Below are 23,755 nucleotides of genomic sequence, written 5' to 3'. Positions count from 1 at the left end.
AGCTGGTCTTTTTCCTTCAGCAAGTTTATTCTACATACAGCTCAGTACAGATACAAGCTCCTCTGATTCCCCCACAGTATCTGTTCCCCCTGTGTCCATTTATACTCTTTCAGAGGTTGAGTCAATAACCATCGCCTGTCTTTAATAAGGCAATTACTGTAATTGCCACAGTATGCATTTGCTGATACACTGACTCTCCTCTCTGCATCCCCCAGCTCCCCCACCCTAACCCCCCCCCACTTTGCCATATTTCTCCCCTCTTCATGCCCCCAGCAACCCCTCTCTGCCCCCCAGGGGGCATTACAACTGGATTCAACAATTACCCAATATTCATACCTGCCCCGGGGCCCTGAATCCAATGGGAAATATTCCCGATATACTGCTCTGTTACAGACTACGTGTGAAAGCTGGGCTTTTTTAGTCTTTACAATCACTATCTTTTCATAATCACTATCATTCCTTATCATAATCAAGGACCCCACACACCTCGGACATTCTCTCTTCCACCTTCTTCTGTCGGGGAAAAGGTCTGAGGTCACGTACCAACCGACTCAAGAACAGCTTCTTCCCTGCTGCTGTCAGACTTTTGAACGGACCGACCTCGCATTAAGTTGATCTTTCTCGACACCCGAGCTATGACTGTAACACTACATTCTGCACTCTCTCCTTTCCTTCTCTATGAACGGTATGCCTTGTCTGTATAGTGCGCAAGAAACAATACTTTTCACTGTATGTTAATACATGTGACAATAATAAATCAAATCAAATCAAATTAATTCCTTTTGCTGCTGGGCAGTGGGTACGAGCTGTACAGCAGGATACTCACGTGTCAAATCTTCAACTTCTTCCGGTTCCTTCAAATCGAGGGCCAGTGCCTCCAGATTACGGAAATGCCGCTGAAGAACCGGATTCTCAAAGCTCTCAGGCCTAATCCAGAGGGATAGAAATGGTCACCATTTTATTTTAAGGAGAATTTGCAGAAATTTCCTGTTCATCTGCACTGGGGAAATCATAGAAATCCTACAGTGCAGGAGGAGGCCATTCAGCCCATCGAGTCTGCACCGACAACAATCCCACCCCAGGTCCTATCCCCGTAACCCAATGTATTTACCCCGCTAGTCCCTCTAATCTACACATCTGGGTCACTGAGGGGCAATTTAGCACGGCCAATCCCGCACACCTTTCAGACTGTGGGAGGAACCCGGAGGAAACCCATGCAGACACGGGGAGAACGTGCAGACTCTCCGCACAGACAGTGATCCTCTAATGGCGCAGAAAGTATCGCTGGAACCTCTGACTGACCTGTATTTAAACCGGAGCTTCTGCACCACTGATTTCATCTTCTCGATCTGATCCTCGCTGGCCACTCGCTTCTCCGTAAAGCCGATCTTCCTGACATCGTCGGCGTAAGGCAAATAAATCAGGTGGAATCCTGATGGGAAAACGACGGAAAGGTTTTGTTTGTACCAGGAATCGGTGAGCATTTCACACGTCCACTCTGCCCGACTCAGGAGTTGCGTTTGATGGGATGACCTGGGATGAACATTCGCGTTTTTGCAGAAATCAGGTCAAAGCTACGACTAGTAAAGTTTTAAAGTTTCAAAGTTTATTTTATTAGTGTCACAAGTAGGTTTACATTAACACTGCAATGAAGTTACTGTGTAAATCCCCGAGTCGCCACACTCCTGTTCGGGTACACTGAGGGAGAATTTAGCACGGCCAATCCACCCTAACCCACACGTCTTTCAGACTGTGGGAGGAAACCGGAGCACCCGGAGGAAACCCACGCAGACACGGGGAGAACGTGCAGACTCCACACAGACAGTGACCCAAGCTGGAAATTGACCCAGGTCCCTGGGTGCGTGTGTGAGTGGTGATTGCAGCTCCGTGGGGTGGATTCTTTGTGTAATTTAATGCTTTTCAGACGTGACAGAAAACTGCGGTCCCCACATCCCACGGAGGTGGATGTTAACGACCCTGTTTTGAAGAGCAGCGGGGAGTTTTCCCTGGTGTCTCGGCCAGTATTCATCCCTCAATCAACATCGCTTAAAAAACTCTGCCTATCGTCAGGTTACTGTTCCCAGGGAGGAAACCACAAGTGAAGACCCACGTCTAAAATCACTGCACTGCCAATGTAATGCAGGGCTACAGCGATGGTAAATGATTCATTGAATTACACTGCATAGAATCCATTCAGCCCATCATAAGACCATAAGACCATAAGACATAGGAGCGGAAGTAAGGCCATTCGGCCCATCGAGTCCACTCCACCATTCAATCATGGTTGATTTCAACTCCATTTACCCGCTCTCTCCCCATAGCCCTTAATTCCTCGAGAAATCAAGAATTTATCAATTTCTGTCTTGAAGACGCTCAACGTCTCGGCCTCCACAGCCCTCTGTGGCAATGAATTCCACAGACCCACCACTCTCTGGCTGAAGAAATTTCTCCTCATCTCTGTTCTAAAGTGACTCCCTTTTATTCTAAGGTTGTGCCCCCGCGTCCTAGTCTCCCCTGTTAATGGAAACAACTTCCCTACGTCCATCCTATCTAAGCCGTTCATTATCTTGTAAGTTTCTATCAGATCTCCCCTCAACCTCCTAAACTCCAATGAATATAATCCCACGATCCTCAGACGTTCATCGTATGTCAGGCCTACCATTCCTGGGATCATCCGTGTGAATCTCCGCTGGACCCGCTCCAGTGCCAGTATGTCCTTCCTGAGGTGTGGGGCCCAAAATTGCTCACAGTACTCCAAATGGGGCCTAACCAGTGCTTTATAAAGCCTCAGAAGTACATCCCTGCTTTTGTATTCCAAGCCTCTTGAGATAAATGACAACATTACATTTGCTTTCTTAATTACGGACTCAACCTGCAAGTTTACCTTTAGAGAATCCTGGACTAGGACTCCCAAGTCCCTTTGCACTTTAGCATTATGAATTTTGTCACCGTTTAGAAAATAGTCCATGCCTCTATTCTTTTTTCCAAAGTGCACGACCTCGCACTTGCCCACGTTGAATTTCATCAGCCACTTCTTGGACCACTCTCCTAAACTGTCTAAATCTTTCTGCAGCCTCCCCACCTCCTCAATACTACCTGCCCCTCCACCTATCTTTGTATCATCGGCAAACTTGGCCAGAATGCCCCCAGTCCTGTCATCTAGATCGTTAATATATAATGGCTATACTGGCTCTTTGAAAGAGCTTATCCAATGCGTCTCAAGAGCCTTCTCTTTCCCCCAGCCCTGCAATCTTTTCTCCTTTATAGATTGGATCAATTTCCTCTCAGCAGTTATTATGTAATCTTCAATTTTCATCCACCCACTGTAACATGTATCCGCTGTAACTCTGAACTATAGAAATCTGAAGTTAGTTCATCTGAGTCCAAGCCCAGGCTGTGGTGCTATCTTTCTCTTACGTTGATCTTTCTCTACACCCCGAGCTGTGACTGTAACACTACATTCTGCACTCTCTCCTTTCCTTCTCTATGAACGGTATGTTTTGTCTGTATAGCACGCAAGAAACAATACTTTTTACTGTATACTAATAAACATGACAATAATAAATCAAATCAAATATCTGGTTTCAGTTCCTCTCTGCATTGGAGCTGCACACAATCAGCCAGGCTCCACTGTGTGCATATATGTGTGTGTACGTGCGGTGCGCGCGTGTACGTGTGGTGTGCGTGCATACGTGTGGTGTGCGCGTGTACGTGCGGTGCGCGCGTGTACGTGTGGTGCGCGCGCGTACGTGCGGTGCGCGCGCATACATGCGGTGTGCGCGCGTACGTGTGGTGTGCGCGTGTACGTGCGGTGCGGGCGCGTATGTGCGTTGAGCGCGCGTACGTGCGGTGCGCGCGCGTACGTGTGGTGCGCGCGCGTACGTGTGGTGCGTACGTGTGGTGCGTGCGTGTACGTGTGGTGCGTGCGTGTACGTGTAGTGCGTGCGTACGTGTGGTGCGTGCGTGTACGTGTGGTGCGTGCGTACGTGTGGTGCGTGCGTCTACGTGTGTACATGTGGTGCGTGCATGTACATGTGGTGTCTGTGTACATGTGGTGCGTGTGTGTACCTGAGATGTGTGTAAATGTGTGCTATGTGTGTACGTGTGGTGTGTGTACGTGTGGTGTGTGTACGTGTGGTGTGTGTGCACATGTGGTGTGTGTATACACGTGGTATGTGGTGTGTGTGTGTGTGTGTGTGTGGGGAAGGTGAGTGGGGGTAGGATAGGCAACAGCTACGATGCCCTCCATAGACAAATAGTGTGTGAATAATTATCATATGTGGCCACGCAGAACAAAGAACAATACAGCACAGGAACAGGCCCTTCGGCCCTCCAAGCCCGTGCCGCTCCCTGGTCCAAACGAGACCATTCTTTTGTATCCCTCCATTCCCACTCCGTTCATCTGGCTATCTAGATAAGTCTTAAACGTTCCCAGTGTGTCCGCCTCCACCACCTTGCCTGGCAGCGCATTCCAGGCCCCCACCACCCTCTGTGTAAAATATGTCCTTCTGACATCTGTGTTAAACCTCCCCCCCTTCACCTTGAAACTATGACCCCTCGTGAACGTCACCGCCGACCTGGGGAAAAGCTTCCCACCGTTCACCCTATCTATGCCTTTCATAATTTTATACACCTCTATTCAGTCTCCCCTCATCCTCCGTCTTTCCAGGGAGAAAAGGTGCCGGAGATTCTGTGGCACTGGTGTGACCATAACTCAGTCAGAAAGGAGAGACAAATCAAGTGTACTCACCCAGTCAGTGAGCAATCCGAGAGAGACAGTGTCACTGACCTGGAGGGATGGTCTGCACTTTCTGATCATCCAGCGCCTCCTCCTGTGGGACCAACGCCACAAATCGGGGTGCGGTGTTCCTCCGGGGAGTGTAGCGGCAAACAGCATACACGTCCTTCTCCAGGCACTTGGTGAGCAGTGCGCTGAATAAAGTGGTGCTTCCTGTTGGGAATGTGAAACATAAACACAGCTCAGAACAATAAGCACCTGGCACCAGGGCTGGCCCAAAGGCTGCTGGAAAGGACCAGGGGGGCTGACCTCTCTGAGCTGCTTAGCAAGTGGTGACGATAAAGTCAAATTGTTACTTCATCCCCTATAACACGATAGAATTCTTCATCAAGGTGGACAGTGAGGGAGTTGATTTTGAGACTAGGGTCCTGAATCTTAATAAAGGAAACTACGATGAATATGAGGCACAAGTTGGCTTTGATAGATTGGGAAATGTTATTTAAGGGGACGATGGTGGATCGGCAACGGCAAACATTCAAAGAATGATTATTTAATCCAGTCTGGCACAAAAATAAAACTGGAAAGGTGGCCAAACCAAGGCTTACAAGGGAAATTAGAGATAGTTAAAGGTCCAAGGGAGAGGCATACAAATGATCCAGAAAAACTATAGACCTGAGGATTGGGACAGTTTATAATTCAGCAAAGGGACTAATTAATAAGGGGAAAATGGAGTACGAGAGTAAGCTTGCGGGGAACATAAACTTTGACCGTAAAAGTTTCGAAACATAGAATCCCTACAGTACAGAAAGAGGCCATTCGGCCCATCGAGTCTGCACCGACCACAATCCCACCCAGGCCCTACCCCCATATCCCTACATATATACCCACTTATCCCTCTAACCGACACATCTCAGGACACTAAGGGGCAGTTTTTAGCATGGCCAATCAACCTAACCCGCACATCTTTGGACTGTGGGAGGAAACCGGAGCACCCGGAGGAAACCCACGCAGATACGAGGAGAATGTGCAGACTCCACACAGACAGTGACCCAAGCCGGGAATCAAATCCAGGCCCCTGGAGCTGTGAAGCAGCAGTGTTAACCACTGTGCTACCGTGCCATCCAACTTCTATTAGGTGTGTGAGGTGAAAAAGATTGTTAACGGCAAACTAGGTCCTTTACAGTCAGAAACAGGGGAATTTATAATGTGGAACAAAGAAATGGCTGACCAGCTAAATACATACTCTGGTTCTGTCTTCACAAAGGAGGACACAAATAACGTACCAGAAAAGTTGGGGAACACAGGGTCCAGGGAGAGGGAGGAACTGAAGGAAATTAATATTAGTAGAGAAATGGTGTTGGGGAAATTGAGATTGAAGGCTGATAAATCCCCAGGGCCCGATAATCTACACCCCGGAGTACTTAAGGAAATGGTCTGAGAAATAGTGGGTATATTGGTATTCATCTTCCAAGGTTCTATAGCCTTTGGGACAGTTCCTATGGATTGGAGGGTAGCTAATGTAACCCCACTATTTAAAAAGGGAGGCAGAGAGAGAACAGGGAATTATAGACCAGTCAGCCTGACGTCGGTAGTGGGGGAGGATTTAATAGCAGAGCACTTGGTAAACAGCGGCTGGACAGGACAGAGTCAGATGGATTTACACGAGGGGAATCATGCTTGACAAATCTACTGGAATTCTTCAAGGATGTAACTAGTAGAGTTGATGAGGGGCAGCCAGTGGATGTGGTTTATTTGGACTTTCAGATAAGGTCCCACATAAGAGATCAGTGTGTAAAATTAAAGTGCATGGGATTGGGTAGTGTATTGAGATGGATAGAAAACTGGTTGGCAGGCAGGAAACAAAGAGTAGGAAATAAACAAGGTCTTTTTCCAAATGGCAGGCAGTGATTAGTGGGGTACCGCTGGGATCAGTGCTGGGGCCCCAGCTATTCACTACATATAAATTAATGATTTAGACAAGAGAACAAAATGTAATATCTCCAAATCTGCAGATCTAAAAAGGAAAGATAGGAAAGGTAGGATTCGAGAGCCGTGGATAACCAGGGAAATTGAGGATCTGATTAAAATGAAAAGGGAGGCGTACGTTAAGTCCAGGCAACTGAAAACAGATGGAGCTCTGGAGGAATACAGAGAGAGTAGGAAAGAACTCAAACGGGGAGTTAGAAGGGCAAAAAGAGGTCACGAGATGTTCTTGGCAGGCAGGATTAAGGAGAATCCTAAGGCATTCTATTCATACGTTAGGAACAAAAGAGTTGTCAGGGAGAAAATCGGACCACTCAGGGACAAAGGAGGGGAATTATGCTTAGAACCCAAGGGAATAGGGGAGATCCTAAATGAATACTTTGCATCGGTATTCACGAAGGAGAGGGGCGTGTTAACCGGGAGTGTCTCGGAGGGAGGTGTTGACCCGTTAGAGAAAATCTCCATTACAAGAGAGGAAGTGTTAGGTTTTTTAGGGAACATTGAAACTGACAAAGCCCCAGGGCCTGATGGCATCTATCCTCGACTGCTCTGGGAGACGAGAGATGAAATTGCTGGGCCTCTGATGGAAATCTTTGTCGCTTCTTTGGACACGGGTGAGGTCCCTGAGGATTGGAGGATAGTGAATGTCGTCCCGTTGTTTAAGAAGGGTAGCAGGGATAACCCAGGAAATTATAGGCCGGTGAGCTTGACGTCCGTGGTAGGGAAGTTGTTGGAGAGGATTCTTAGAGACAGGATGTATGTGCATTTAGAACGGAACAATCTCATTCGTGACAGACAGCATGGTTTTGTAAGAGGGAGGTCGTGCCTTACAAATTTGGTGGAGTTTTTTGAGGAAGTGACAAAAACGGTTGATGAAGGAAGGGCCGTGGATGTCGTCTATATGGATTTCAGTAAGGCATTTGACAAAGTCCCACATGGCAGGTTGGTTAAGAAGGTTAAGGCTCATGGGATACAAGGAGAAGTGGCTAGATGGGTGGAGAACTGGCTTGGCCATAGGAGACAGAGGGTAGTGGTCGAAGGGTCTTTTTCTGGCTGGAGGTCTGTGACCAGTGGTGTTCCGCAGGGCTCTGTACTGGGACCTCTGCTATTTGTGATATATATAAATGATTTGGAAGAAGGTGTAACTGGTGTAATCAGCAGGTTTGCGGATGACACGAAGATGGCTGGACTTGCGGATAGCGAAGAGCATTGTCGGGCAATACAGCAGGATATAGATAGGCTGGAAAATTGGGCGGAGAGGTGGCAGATGGAGTTTAATCCGGATGAATGCGAAGTGATGCATTTTGGAAGAAATAATGTAGGGAGGAGTTATACAATAAATGGCAGAGTCATCAGGAGTATAGAAACACAGAGGGACCTAGGTGTGCAAGTCCACAAATCCTTGAAGGTAGCAACACAGGTGGAGAAGGTGGTGAAGAAGGCATATGGTATGCTTGCCTTTATAGGACGGGGTAGAGAGTATAAAAGCTGGAGTCTGATGATGCAGCTGTATAGAACGCTGGTTAGGCCACATTTGGAGTACTGCGTCCAGTTCTGGTCGCCGCACTACCAGAAGGACGTGGAGGCGTTAGAGAGAGTGCAGAGAAGGTTTACCAGGATGTTGCCTGGTATGGAGGGTCTTAGCTATGAGGAGAGATTGGGTAGACTGGGGTTGTTCTCCTTGGAAAGACGGAGAATGAGGGGAGATCTAATAGAGGTGTACAAGATTATGAAGGGTATAGATAGGGTGAACAGTGGGAAGCTTTTTCCCAGGTCGGAGGTGACGATCACAAGGGGTCACGGGCTCAAGCTGAGAGGGGCGAAGTATAACTCGGATATCAGAGGGACGTTTTTTACACAGAGGGTGGTGGGGGCCTGGAATGCGCTGCCAAGTAGGGTGGTGGAGGCAGGCACGCTGACATCGTTTAAGACTTACCTGGATAGTCACATGAGCAGCCTGGGAATGGAGGGATACAAACGATTGGTCTAGTTGGACCAAGGAGCGGCGCAGGCTTGGAGGGCCGAAGGGCCTGTTTCCTGTGCTGTACTGTTCTTTGTTCATTATGACACAAAGCTGGGTGAGCTGTGAGGAAGATGGAGAGATGCTTCAGTGTGATGTGAACAAGTTGAGTGAGTGGGCAAATGAACAGCAGATGCAGTATAATTTGGAGAAATGTGAGGTTACAAAGAACAAAGAACAATACAGCACAGGAACAGGCCCTTCGGCCCTCCAAGCCCGTGCCGCTCCCTGGTCCAAACTAGACCATTCTTTTGTATCCCTCCATTCCCACTCCGTTCATATGGCTGTCTAGATAAGTCTTAAACGTTCCCAGTGTGTCCGCCTCCACCACCTTGCCTGGCAGCGCATTCCAGGCCCCCACCACCCTCTGTGTAAAATATGTCCGTCTGATATCCGTGTTAAACCTCCCCCCCTTCACCTTGAACCTATGACCCCTCGTGAACGTCACCACCGACCTGGGGAAAAGCTTCCCACCGTTCACCCTATCTATGCCTTTCATAATTTTATACACCTCTATTAAGTCTCCCCTCATCCTCCGTCTTTCCAGGGAGAACAACCCCAGTTTACCCAATCTCTCCTCATAACTAAGCCCCTCCATACCAGGTAACATCCTGGTAAACCTCCTCTGTACTCTCTCCAAAGCCTCCATGTCCTTCTGGTAGTGTGGCGACCAGAACTGGACGCAGTATTCCAGATGCGGTCGAACCAACGTTCTATACATCTGCAACATCAGACCCCAACTTTTATACTCTATGCCCCGTCCTATAAAGGCAAGCATGCCATGTGCCTTCTTCACCACCTTCTCCACCTGTGACGTCACTTTCAAGGATCTGTGGACTTGCACACCCAGGTCCCTCTGCGTATCTACACCCTTTATGGTTCTGCCATTTATCATATAGCTCCTCCCTACATTATTTCTACCAAAATGCATCACTTCGCATTCATCAGGATTGAACTCCATCTGCCATTTCTTTGCCCAAATTTCCAGCCTATCTATATCCTTCTGTAGCTTCTGACAATGCTCCTCACTATCTGCAAGTCCTGCCAATTTTGTGTCGTCCGCAAACTTACTGATCACCCCAGTTACACCTTCTTCCAGATCGTTTATATAAATCACAAACAGCAGAGGTCCCAATACAGAGCCCTGCGGAACACCACTAGTCACAGGCCTCCAGCCGGAAAAAGACCCTTCCACTACCACCCTCTGTCTTCTGTGACCAAGCCAGTTCTCCAGCCATCTCGCCACCTCCCGCTTTATCCCATGAGATCCAACCTTTTTCACCAGCCTACCATGAGGGACTTTGTCAAACGCTTTACTAAAGTCCATATAGACGACATCCACTGCCCTTCCCTCGTCAACCATTTTGGTCACTTCTTCAAAAAACTCCACCAGGTTAGTGAGGCATGACCTCCCTCTCACAAAACCATGCTGACTATCGTTAATGAGTTTATTCCTTTCTAAATGCGCATACATCCTATCTCTAAGAATCTTCTCCAACAACTTCCCCACCACGGACGTCAAGCTCACCGGCCTATAATTACCCGGGTTATCCTTCCTACCCTTCTTAAATAACGGGACCACATTAGCTATCCTCCAATCCTCTGGGACCTCACCTGCGTCCAGTGACGAGACAAAGATTTGCGTCAGAGGCCCAGCGATTTCATCTCTCGTCTCCCTGAGCAGCCTTGGATAGATTCCATCAGGCCCTGGGGATTTGTCAGTCTTTAAATTCTCTAACAAACCTAACACTTCCTCCTTTGTAATGGAGATTTTCTCCAACGGTTCAACACTCCCCTCCGAGACACTCCCAGTCAACACATCCCTCTCCTTTGTGAATACTGATGCAAAGTATTCATTTAGGATCTCCCCTACTTCTTTGGGTTCCAAGCATAATTCCCCACTTTTGTCCCTGAGAGGTCCGATTTTTTCCCTGACAACACTTTGGTTATCCACTTTGGTAGCAAAAACGGAAGGCAGATTACTATCTGAAAGGCCATAAATTAGGAAAAAGGAATGTGAAATGAGACCTGGGTGTCCTCATGCACCAGTCGCTGAAGTTAAGCATGCAGGTGCAGCAGGCGGTGAAAAAGGCAAATGGAATGTTGGCCTTCATAGCGAGAGGATTAGAGTACGGGGCAGGGGTGTCTGGTTGCATATATATGGGGCCTTGGTGGGACCACACCTGGAATATTGTGTGCAGCTTTTGTCTCCTTATCTGAGGAAGGACGTTCTTGCTGTAGAGCGGAGGTTTACCAGGCTGATTCCTTGGATGGCGGGACTGACTCCCAAGGTGAGATTGAGTCGGTTAGGATTATATTCACCAGAGTTCAGAAGAATGAGGCGGGGGGAATCTCATAGAAACCCGTGTCAGCATGGGTTTCCTCCGGGTGCTCCGGTTTCCTCCCATAATCTGAAAGACGTGCTGGTTAGGTGCATTGGCCATGCTAAATTCTCCCTCGGTGTACCCAAACAGGCGCCAGGGTGTGGCAACTCAGGGATTTTCACAGTAACTTCATTGCAGTGTTAATGTAATTGTGACACAAATAAATAAACTTGAAATTCTAACAAGACGAGACAATGTAAATGCAGGAAGGATGTTCCCCAATGGCGGGGGGGTTGGGGCGGCGTACAGAACCAGGGATCACAATTTAAGAATACAGGCTAAACCATTTAGGACAGAGATGAGGAAAAATGTCTTCACCCAGAGAGTGGTGAATGTGTGGAATTTGCTACCACAGAAAGTAATTGAGGCCAAAATATTGAATGTATTCAAGAAGCAGTTAGATATAGCACTTGGTTGGGGCGAAGAGGATCAAAAGATATGGGGGAGAAGATGGGAACAGAATATCGAGTTGGATGATCAGCCATGATCATAATGAATGATGGAGCAGACTCGAAGGGCTGAATGGCCTCCTCCTGCTCCTATTTTCTATGTTTCTAACCAGGGTAATAGGATTCAGCACCTGACTCCTCGATTCAAAATGTGAGAAATCTTTGGCGTGATCTATGATCCAGAGCAGTGGAGAGAACACATTAACGCCATTCAGTATGTAACCGCATGCTGTAATGAGAGGAAGTGGACCAGGTACAATGAGCTCAAATTCATCTTCTCATCTCTTAAGATATAATAATGCTCAGGTAGCATCAAACAATCAGTGATACAGCTCCCAAGGATAGGGGATACTCTTCAGGGTATTCTAGGCTAGTGGTATTCTATACAGGGTATTTTGGGGTAGTGGTATTCTCTACAGGGTATTCTAGGGTAGAGGTATTCTATTCAGGGTATTCTAGGGCAGGGGCATTCTATACAGGGTATTCTAGGGTAGCGGTATTCTATACCGGGTATTCTAGACGGGGTATTCTAGGGTAGAGGTATTCTCTACGGGGTATTCTAGGGTAGAGGTATTCTATATGGGGTATTTTAGGATAGAGGTATTTTATATGGGGTATTCTAGGGTAGAGGTATTCTCTACGAGGTATTCTGGGGTAGAGGGATTCTATTCAGGGTATTTAGGATAGAGGTATTCTATACATGGTATTCTAGGATAGAGGTATTCTATTCAGGGTATTTTAGGATAGAAGTATTCTATACGGGATATTCTAGGGTAGAGGTATTCTATACGGGGTATTCTAGGATAGAGGGATTCTATACGGGGTATTCTAGGATAGAGGGATTCTATATGGGGTATTCTAGGACAGAGGTATTCTATACGGGGTATTCTAGGGTAGAGGTATTCTATATGGGGTATTCCAGGATAGAGATATTCTAGACAAGGTATTTAGGGTAGAGGGATTCTAGACAGGGTATTCTAGGAGAGAAGGATTCGAGAGTAGGGGTATTCTATACAGGGTATTTTAGGATAGTGGTATTCTATACAGGGTATTCTAGGGTAGAGGGATTCTAGAGGAGGGGTATTCTATCCGATAACATATTTGCATCTGCTCGATATTACGGCTGCATTGTAAATATATAAAATGTCACTCTCTCTCTCTCCAGTAGGATTCCTTCATGCTGGAACATTAGCTCCTAACGTTTTAACACTTCTCGCTGCCACTGCAGGGTTTCCCATCATTATCTGCATGAATCTGTCTTGTGAACCATCAGCTAACTGAGGAGAAGGGGGATGAAGTTTGGACCCTGTGCTCTATAAATACCCTGGGTAGAGCCATGCCCACTTGGCCAAAGGGCAGCAGTAACAGCGGCTGAGGGTTACCTGTTATCAGCATCTCATCTGGGTAAATGAACTGTGGGGGTCTGATGTGGTGGTGCTTCTTTAAGAGTGACAATGGCTTGAAACCAATGAGAACCAAGCCTGGGCCATCAAATCTCTTCAATTCCTCGGTTTCCTCTTTCTCCAGAACAATCTGCCTCTGTCCATAAACCTGGGAACCAAAAAGAACAAGAACAGGCTTAAATTATATGAAAGAGCAACATCTTTCGAGGTACTCACCCGCTGACCCTCCCAAAGCCTGTCCACCATCTACAAGGCACAAGTCAGGAGTGATAGAGTACTCTCCACTTGCAGCTCCAGCAACACTCATGAAGCTTGACACCATCCAGGACAAAACAGCCCGCTTGACTGGCACTCCTTCTACAAGCATTCACTTCCTCCACCACGGACACATTGGCTGCCGTGTGTACCATCGATAAGATGCACTGCAGGAACTGACCAAGGTTCCTTCAATAGCTCCTTCCAAACCCACAACTACTTCCATCTAGAAGGGCCAGGGCAGCAGGTACCTGGGAACACCATCACCGACAAGTTCCCCTCCAAGCCACTCACTATTCCGACTTGGAAATATATTGGCTGTTCCTTCACGGTCGCTGGGTCAAAATCCCTGAACTCCCTCCCTAACAGCACAGTGGGTGTACCTACACCACATGCACTGTAGCGTTTCAAGAAGGAAGCTCACCACCACCTTCTCAAGGGCAACTCGGGATGGGCAATCATAGAATCCCTGCAGTGCAGAAGGAGACCATTCAGTCCATTGAGTTTGTACCGACCACAATCCCACCCAGCCCCTATCCCTGTAGCCCCATGTATCTATCCTGATAGTGCCCCTGACACTAAGGAGCAATTTATCATGGCCAATCAACCTAACCCGCACATCTTTGGAGTGTGGGAGGAAACCGGAGCACCCGGAGGAAACCCACGCAGACACGGGGAGAACGTGCAGATTCCACACAGACAGTGACCCAAGCCGGGAATCGAACTCACGTCCCTGGCGCTGTGAGGCACCAGTGCTAACCACCATGCCGCCCTAACGGTCCTCTTCTGGATTAGGTCACACTGTGTGTTATGAGCGATCACCGTCATGAGTAACACAGCCTCTGTGTTATTTTGTTAAAGAACACAGACGCTCAAGCACGCTCTGTTCATTAGGCTGGACATATTTTGTGGAATAATCCATCAATATAGATGGTCATGTAACCACATCAAGCAGATAAACTCAATGAAGTGAAAGCAAAATACTATGGACGCTGGAAATCTGAAATAAAAACAGAGAATGCTGGAAAAGCTCAGCAGGTGCACGGAGAGAGAAGCAGAGTTAACATTTCGGGTCCGTATGCCTCTTCTTCAAAGAGCTAATCCAGTGAAGGTCTGACTGAAAAATGGAAAGTTAATCTCGGTATAAAAAGAGCAAAGGGATGGAAGCCTCTTCCCACTGGCTGTCTGGATTACGATGGTACAAAATATTCAGGACATTGGAAGAAGGGTGATGCGTATCCCAGAAACGGGACGGCACGGTGACACAGTGGTTAGCACTGCTGCTTCACAGCGCCAGGGACGCGAGTTCGATTCCCGGCTTGGGTCACTGTCTGTGTGGAGTCTCTGCACGTTCTCCCCCGTGTCTGCGTGGGTTTCCTCCGGGCCTTCCAGTTTCCTTCCACAGTCCGAAAGACGTGCTGGTTAGGGTGCATTGGCCGTGCTAAATTCTCCCTAAGTGTTACCCGAACAGGCGCCGGAGTGTGGCGACTAGGGGATTTTCACAGTAACTTCACTGCAGTGTTAATGTAAGCCTTACTTGTGACACTAATAAATAAACTTTTAACTTTAAACAGGTAATCAGTTACAGACAGAGCAGAAAATAAAAATGATACCTCGTACTGATCCTTATTTTAAAATAAAAAAGCAAGTTACAGGGAGGGAATCAATTTGTGAAAGGGATGAAGAGAGTCAAATGTAAGTAGAAAGATTCCTACATTACAGCAGTGGCTAAACTTCGAAACCAATGCTGAACAAGGAGACAGGTTGTCGAAGTTTTTTGTCTTGCACTCATCAGGACAAACCCCAGAAGGTCAAATTTCAAACAATTGTGACAATTTATACCACAGGAGAAAAGGGTGTTGATTGGTTGACAAGTCGACTCTGATTGGCCGAGGTCTTGCCATGGAGAAAGCAATGAGGAGCTATAGGCTTATCAAGCTGTCAGATAATTCAAAACAGGTGCAAGGCTTGGGCATATTCCTTTTGTCTGCAGGAAAGTTCAGAAGTACTTCATTGGCTGTGAAGTGCTTTGGGCCATCTTGAAGTTGTGGAAGGCGCTATTTTAATTAATACAAGTTCTTTTTTTCTTTATTTACTCATCTCATTACCATTCTATCTTTGCCTTGCACCATTATCTCTTCTGTTATTTAATCTCTGCTGCCTCCCCTTTCACTCTTTCCAGCCCTCCGTGCATACCTTCCTTCTGTACCTGTTTGAACCCTGTGGCATGTCTAACGTGGGCTAGTTGTAAAGAAAAGTCATCGACCTGAAACATAAGAACATAAGAACATAAGAAATAGGAGCAGGAGTAGGCCATCTAGCCCCTCGAGCCTGCCCCGCCATTCAATAAGATCATGGCTGATCTGACGTGGATCAGTACCACTTACCCGCCTGATCCCCATAACCCTTAATTCCCTTACCGATCAGGAATCCATCCATCCGCGCTTTAAACATATTCAGCGAGGTAGCCTCCACCACCTCAGTGGGCAGAGAATTCCAGAGATTCACCACCCTCTGGGAGAAGAAGTTCCTCCTCAACTCTGTCTTAAACCGACCCCCCTTTATTTTGAGGCTGTGTCCTCTAGTTTTAACTTCCTTACTAAGTGGAAAGAATCTCTCCGCCTCCACCCTATCCAGCCCCCGCATTATCTTATAAGTCTCCATAAGATCCCCCCTCATCCTTCTAAACTCCAACGAGTTCAAACCCAATCTCCTCAGCCTCTCCTCATAATCCAAACCCCTCATCTCCGGTATCAACCTGGTGAACCTTCTCTGCACTCCCTCCAATGCCAATATATCCTTCCTCATATAAGGGGACCAATACTGCACACAGTATTCCAGCTGCGGCCTCACCAATGCCCTGTACAGGTGCATCAAGACATCCCTGCTTTTATATTCTATCCCCTTCGCAATATAGGCCAACATCCCATTTGCCTTCTTGATCACCTGTTGTACCTGCAGACTGGGCTTTTGCGTCTCATGCACAAGGACCCCCAGGTCCCTTTGCACGGTAGCATGTTTTAATTTGTTTCCATTGAGATAGTAATCCCATTTGTTATTATTTCCTCCAAAGTGTATAACCTCGCATTTCTCAACGTTATACTCCATTTGCCATATCCTCGCCCACTCACTCAGCCTGTCCAAATCTCTCTGCAGATCTTCTCCGTCCTCCACACGATTCACTTTTCCACTTATCTTTGTGTCGTCTGCAAACTTCGTTACCCTACACTCCGTCCCCTCCTCCAGATCATCTATATAAATGGTAAATAGTTGCGGCCCGAGTACTGATCCCTGCGGCACGCCACTAGTTACCTTCCTCCAACCGGAAAAACACCCATTTATTCCGACTCTTTGCTTCCTGTCGGATAGCCAGTCCCCAATCCACTTTAACACACTACCCCCAACTCCGTGTGCCCTAATCTTCTTCAGTAGCCTTTTCTGGGGCACCTTATCAAACGCCTTTTGGAAATCCAAAAACACCGCATCCACCGGTTCTCCTCCATCAACCGCCCTAGTCACATCTTCATAAAAATCCAACATGTTCGTCAAGCACGACTTTCCCCTCATGAATCCATGCTGCGTCTGATTGATCGAACCATTTCTATCCAGATGCCCTGCTATCTCCTCTTTAATAATGGATTCCAGCATTTTCCCTACTACAGACGTTAAGCTGACCGGCCTATAGTTACCCGCCTTTTGTCTCCTTCCTTTTTTAAACAGCGGCGTAACATTAGCCTTTTTCCAATCAACCGGCACTACCCCAGAATGCAACGAGTTTTGATAAATAATCACTAACGCATCCACTATTACCTCTGACATTTCTTTCAATACCCTGGGATGCATTCCATCCGGACCCGGGGACTTATCCACCTTCAGTCCCATTAGTCTACCCAGCACTGCCTCTCTGGTAACATTAATGGTATTAAGTATTTCTCCTGCTGCCAACCCTCTATCGTTAATATTTGGCAAACTATTTGTGTCCTCCACCGTGAAGACCGACACAAAAAACTTATTTAAAGACTCAGCCATATCCTCATTTCCCACTATTAACTCCCCCCTCTCGTCCTCCAAGGGTCCAACATTCACTCTAGCCACTCTATTCCTTTTTATATATTTATAAAAACTTTTACTATCATTTTTTATATTAATTGCTAGCCGAGCTTCATAGTCTATCCTTCCTTTCTTTATCGCTTTCTTAGTCTCTCTTTGTTGTTTCTTAAATTTTTCCCAATCACTTGTTTCTCCATTATTTTTGGCCACTCTGTACGCAGCTGTTTTTATTTTAATACTCTCCTTTATTTCCTTCGTTATCCACGGCTGGTTCTCCCTTTTCTTACAATCCTTGTTTTTTGCTGGAATATATTTTTGCTGAGAACTGAAAAGGATCTCCTTAAAAATCCTCCACTGTTCCTCAGCTATCCTACCTGCCAGCCTGCTCTCCCAGTCTACCTTAGCCAATTCATCCCTCATCCTATCATATTTCCCTCTGTTCAAACAGAGGACACTGGTTTGGGACCAAACTTTCTCCTCTTCCATCTGAATCAGAAATTCGACCATATTGTGGTCACTAGACCCAAGAGGGTCCTTCACAATAAGATCCTTAATTCTACCTACCTCGTTACACAATACCAGATCCAAAATAGCTCGTTCCCTCGTCGGTTCCGTAACATGCTGTTCAAGGAAACTATCCCGACAGCATTCTAAGAACTCTTCCTCCATTCCACCCTTACCGACTTGAGTCTGCCAGTCAATGTGCATGTTGAAGTCCCCCATGATTATTGCCGTTCCGTTTTGACACGCATCCCTTATCTGCTTGTTTATAGCCCTCCCTACCTCAACATTATTATTTGGGGGCCTATATACCACACCTACTAGTGTCTTTCTCCCTCTACTATTCCTCATCTCTACCCATAATGATTCCACGTTTTGTTCCTCAGAGCCTATGTCATCCCTCAGTACTACCCTGATATTATCTCTTATTAATAGCGCGACCCCACCACCTTTTCCTTCCTGTCTATTCTTCCTAAACGCCTGATACCCCTGGATATTCATCTCCCAGTCCTGGTCACCTTTCAGCCACGTTTCTGTAATGGCCACTAGATCGTACCCACTTGTGCTGATTTGCACCATCAACTCATTTACCTTGTTCCGAATGCTTCGTGCATTCAGGCAAAGTGTCCTTATTCCAGCTTTTATCTGGACCCGCTTTGATGAGTCGCGAACACCCTCTCCCTCTACTCCCTTATCTAAATTACCGCCTTCATTCACTTGCACTCTCTCCTCTACCATTAATTTTGTAATTCCCCTTACCCCTGCATCCTCCACCCCATCAATTAGTTCCTTGATCCTAGTCAACTCTTCTAGCTCCCCTCCCCCCAACCTATCTAGTTTAAATTCTCCCCAGTAACCTTAGCCAACCAACCTAAAACATTAACTCTTGTTTCTCTCTGTACAGTACGCACAAGGGATACAATAAAAGGGGAGTTCTGTTACTAGATGAGTAATTCAGAGGTTTTGACTAATGATAGAATCAGAGAATCCCTACAGTGCAGAAGGAGGCCATTCATTCCATCAAGTCTGCACCGACCACAATCCCACCCAAGCCCTGTCCTCATAAACCTATGCATCTACCCTAGCTAGTCCACCTGATACTAAAGGGGCAATTTAGCATGGCCAATCCACCTAAACCGCACATCTTTGGACTGTGGCAGGAAACCGGAGCACCCGGAGGAAACCCACGCAGACACGGGGAGAACGTGCAAACTCCAGATAGACAGTGACCCAAACCAGGAATCGAACCCGGGTCCCTGGTGCTGTGAGTCAGCAGTGCTAACCTACTGTGCCACCATGCCATCGATCTAGAGGCACGAGTTCAAACCACACCACAGCAACTGGGGGAGAAAAAGAGAAGATGCTGGAAAATCTCAGCAGGTTTGGCAGCATCTGTGAATAGAGAAAAGAGCCAATGTTTCGAGTCTGGATGACCCTTCGCCAGAGCTGTATAATAAAGGGGAAATTAGTCTGTGATCATGAAATTACCCGATTGTTGTTAAAAACCCATCTGGTTCATTAATGCTCTTTAGAGAAGGAAATCTGCCGTCCTTATCCGGTCTGGCCTGTCTGAGGATCCAGAACCGCATGGCTGACTCTCAACTACCCTCTGATTGACTTAGAAAGCCACTCAGTTGTGTCAAAAGTCATGATGAAACTGCACTGTGGATGTGCCTTCACACCGCAGAGTGCAGCAGGTGTAGAAAACGCCTCATCATCGCCTTCTCGAGGGCAATTAGGGATGCACAATAACTCACATCTCGTTCATGAATTAAGAAAGAGCATTTTCTGTTTGTATTTCAGATTACCAGCATCCGCAGTGTTTTGCCTTTGGTCAGGCAGGAGTTGACGTTTTAATTCAGCACGGTATAGGTTCACCGTCCTTTACCTGGGCCTTCTTGGTGTCGCTGGGCAGGAGCAGACTGCCCGTCGCCCCGTTAAACCAGCGGGTTTTGGTTTTGACGGGCTCGTTGCTTTCTCGGTACAGGCGGACGGCACTGGGTTTCCTGGCACACCGCACGAGATTGTAAACTCCGATTGAAAGTTCCACGCCTTCTCCCAGCTTCAGGTTCAGCCTGGCCAAAACAAAACAAAAAAAAAACAGGACATCAAATACAAGCGGCACCGGAACAGAGAGTTTAACAGGGGCTGAAACTCAAAGACATTCTGATGCACATTAAGCGGTTGAAGAAGGCGGCAGTTTAGGGATGGGGGGCGGTGGGGTTTAAGCCAAGGTCCTGACGACTTGGTCAGTTGGATGTAAAAGATCCCACAGCACCACATGGAGGATGGCACGGTGGCACAGTGGTTAGCACTGCTGCTTCACAGCGCCTGGGACCCGGGTTCGATTCCCGGCTCGGGGCACTGTCTGTGTAGAGTTTACACATTCTCCTTGTGTCTGCGTGGGTTTCCTCCGGGTGCTCCGGTTTCCTCCCACGTTCTGAAAGATGTGCTGGTTAGGGTGCATTGACCCGAACAGGCTGTGGCAACAAGGGGAATTTCACAGTAACTTCATTGCAGTGTTAATGTAAGCCTTACTTGTGACTAATAAATAAACTTTACTTTGGAGAGCAGGGAAGCTCTGTCCTGTCAAATTAACCTCCAAAAAACAGATCTGGTCATTATCTCACTGTTCAAGTGTGTGTGGAAAATAGTTGCTATGTTTACCAATGTTTGTGAGGAGGATTGTCAGAGGATGCAGCAGGATATAGATAGTCTGGATAGACTTGGGCGGAGAAAGGGCAGATGGAATTTAATAAGAGTTTTAACAACACCAGGTTAAAGTCCAACAGGTTTATTTGGTAGCAAACACCATTAGCTTTCGGAGCGCTGCTCCTTCATCAGATGGAGTGGAAATGTGCTCTCAAACAGGGCACAGAGACACAAAGATCAAGTTACAGAATACTGATTAGAATGCGAATCCCTACAACCAACCAGATCTTAAAGATACAGACAATGTGGGTGGAGGGAGCATTAAGCACAGGTTAAAGAGATGTGTATTGTATACAGACAGTCTCCAGGTACACGGTACCTACTCTTGCAACTCGGCCAACGTTGTCTCCCTGATACGCTGCAGGAAAGGATGTCCCGAGGCATGGTACATTGGGAAAGCCTTAGCAGACGCTACGACAACGGATGAATGAACACCGCTCGACAATCACCAGGCAAGACTGTTCTCTTCCTGTGGGGGAGCACTTCAGCAGTCAGGGGCATTCAGCCTCTGATCTTCAGGTAAGCGTTCCCCAAGGCGGCCTTCATGACACACGACAGCGCAGAGTCGCTGAGCAGAAACTGATAGCCAAGTTCCGCACACATGAGGACGGCCTAAACCGGGATGTTGGATTTATGTCACATTATCAGTAACCCCCACAGTTTGCCTCCTGGACTTGCAGAATCTCACTGGCTGTCCTGTCTGGAGACAATACACATCTCTTTAACCTGCGCTTAATGCTCCCTCCACTCACATTGTCGGTATCTTTAAGATCTGGTTGGTTGTAGGGAATCGCATTCTACTCAGTATTCTGTAACTTGATTTTGTGTCTCTGTGCCCTGGTTGAGAGCACATTTCCACTCCATCTGACGAAGGAGCAGCGCTCCGAAAGCTAATGGTGTTTGCTACCAAATAAACCTGTTGGACTTTAACCTGGTGTTGTTAAAACTCTTACTGTGTTCACCCCAGCCCAACACCGGCATCTCCACATCATGACTAAGATGGAATTTAATCCAGACGAATGCGCCTCTGTTTTCTCAGAAGACAAAGGAAATTTGCTATGTCCACTACGACTCTCACCAACTTTTACAGATACACCATAGAAAGCATTCTTTCTGGTTGTATCACAGCTTGGTATGGATCCTGCTCTGCCCAAGACCACAAGAAACTACAAAAGGTTGTGAATGTAGCCCAATCCATCACGCAAACCAGCCTCCCATCCATTGACTCTGTCTATACTTCCCGCTGCCTCAGCAAAGCAGTCAGCATAATCAAGGACCCCACACACCCCGGACATTCTCTCTTCCACCAAAAGATACGGTCACGTACCAACTGACTCGAGAACAGCTTCTTCCCTGCTGCCATCAGACTTTTGAATGGACCTACCTTGCATTAAGTTGATATTTCTCTACATCCTAGCTATGGCTGAAACATTTTTCACTCTCTCCTTTCCTTCTCTATGAATGGTATGCGTTGTCGGTATAGTGCGCAAGAAACAATACTTTTCACTGTATACCAATACATGTGACAATAATAAATCAAATCAAATCAAAGATGATGCATTTTGAAAGGTCCAATGCAGTACGGAAATACACAGTAAATGGCAGGACCCTTAGAAGCATTAACATGCAGAGGGATCTGGGCGTACAGGTCCACAGTTCCCTGAAAGTGGCAACACAAGTGGATAAGGTGGTCAAGATGGCGTATGGCATGCTTGCCTTCATCGGTTGGGCCATAGGGTGCAAAAATTGGCAGGTCAAGTTGCAGCTGTATAGAGCTTTAGTTAGGGCATGTTTGGAATATTGCATACAGTTCTGATCGCCACATTAAAAGTTTACCAGGATGTTGCCTGGTTTGGAGTGTATCAGCTATGAGGAGAGATTGGACAAACTTGATTTGTTTTCATTTGAACGTCAGAGGCTGAGGGGCGACCTGATAGAAGTCTACAAGATTATGAGAGGCGTGGATAGAATGGATAGTCAGAGTCTTTTTCCCAGGGTAGAAATGTCAATTACTAGGGGACAGAGGTTTAAGGCAAAAGGGGGAAAGTTTAAAGGAGATGTGAGAGGCAAGTTTTTTTACACAGAGGGTGGTAAGTGCCTGGAACTCACTGCCAGAGGAGGTGGTAGAAGCAGATACAATAGCAACGTTTAACAGATACATGAATAGGCCGGGAATGGAGGGATACGGACCGCGTAGAGACAAAAGGTCTTTAGTTTAGAAAGGCATCCTGTGTCCAGACGCAGACTTGGAGGGCTGAAGGGCCTGTTCCTGTGCTGTACTCAATTCTTTGTATGGCCGATTCCTGTCAAAGGAACATGATGCACTTTATGATGTTTCAACATAAGAGATGCAGCAGAGAAACAGGCCATTCAGCCCAACAGCTGCATGCCAGTATTTCCGCTTCCTATGAACTTTCTCCCTCCCCTCTCCCTTTCGCGTTATCAGCGTAACCGGCCAATGATTTTCTCTCTCATGCTCATCCAGCTTCTCCCTAAACGCAGCTACACCATTCATTACAACCCTGTGGTAGCCAAGTTCCACATTCCCATCATTCTCTGGGTAAAGAAATTTCTCCTGCATTCCTGGCCTGGTCACTACCTGGTGTTGACGGCTTCTGGTTTCGCTCTTCCCTGCGAGTGGAAACATGCCCTGAGTGCCTAATCAATGAAGATCGTCCGTACATTTGAGCAGATTGTGTGCATGAACACGGACGTTCTGTCTGCCAAGGTCCGCAGGGAGTACATTAGTAACTCTCCGAGGACCCAGGAGACGCGGTGCTACTCTGAGTGACTGCTGACCTGGTGACGGTCCTCTTCTTGTAGTCCTTGTCCCACACTTTCCGAAGCAGATCGTCCAACCTGGCTGACCCCTCGCCTTGCACAGCTGCATCCCCATCCTCTGATACACTGACAATGTCGCAGTAAAAGAGAGACATGTCAAACCCACCAGGCTTCTTCAGATGCATCAGGTCAAGGATGATACCTGTACACAGACAAGGGCAGAGACAAAGACACGCCATTCACAGCATAGCAGCAATAGGCAAAGCTTCTGTTATTATTGCTCGCGAGATAATGGGCGGGATTTTAAAGCCACGCTCACCCCCCAGGCTCCATGTCCCGCTCGCTACGATTCCCGTGGTGGGCGGGACGGGAAAATTCCGCCCAGTCTTTTGACAAAAATGATCAGCAATTTTCCCTGCAACGTTTCTCAGATTCTTTAAGTTGGAGCTAGACCCAGTTCTTGACGAGGGTAAAGATTG

The 23,755-nt window shown here is 47.1% G+C and overlaps 1 protein-coding gene across 2 annotated transcripts in view; it reads right to left on the bottom strand.

The window, feature by feature from the left end:
• Positions 1-23,755, bottom strand: part of LOC144489719 (X-ray repair cross-complementing protein 5-like) — a 44,860-nt gene that overhangs the window by 5,170 nt on the left and 15,935 nt on the right. Inside the window, exons 6-12 of one of the 2 annotated variants that reach the window (XM_078207570.1) lie at positions 23,295-23,478; positions 19,672-19,858; positions 12,957-13,125; positions 8,658-8,804; positions 4,790-4,951; positions 1,303-1,432; positions 827-927 (exon numbers count right to left, since the gene is read on the bottom strand). In XM_078207570.1, the coding sequence (XP_078063696.1) occupies positions 827-927; positions 1,303-1,432; positions 4,790-4,951; positions 8,658-8,804; positions 12,957-13,125; positions 19,672-19,858; positions 23,295-23,478 (1,080 nt within the window). The remainder of the gene's footprint in view (positions 1-826; positions 928-1,302; positions 1,433-4,789; positions 4,952-8,657; positions 8,805-12,956; positions 13,126-19,671; positions 19,859-23,294; positions 23,479-23,755) is intronic. The other variant, XM_078207572.1, reaches the window with a different exon arrangement.

The sequence above is a fragment of the Mustelus asterias genome, unplaced genomic scaffold (genome assembly GCF_964213995.1).
Source record: "Mustelus asterias unplaced genomic scaffold, sMusAst1.hap1.1 HAP1_SCAFFOLD_2469, whole genome shotgun sequence".
NCBI lineage: Eukaryota > Metazoa > Chordata > Chondrichthyes > Carcharhiniformes > Triakidae > Mustelus > Mustelus asterias.
Note: the sequence above shows the minus strand (reverse complement) of the source record. Positions and strands in the feature narration are given on the sequence as shown.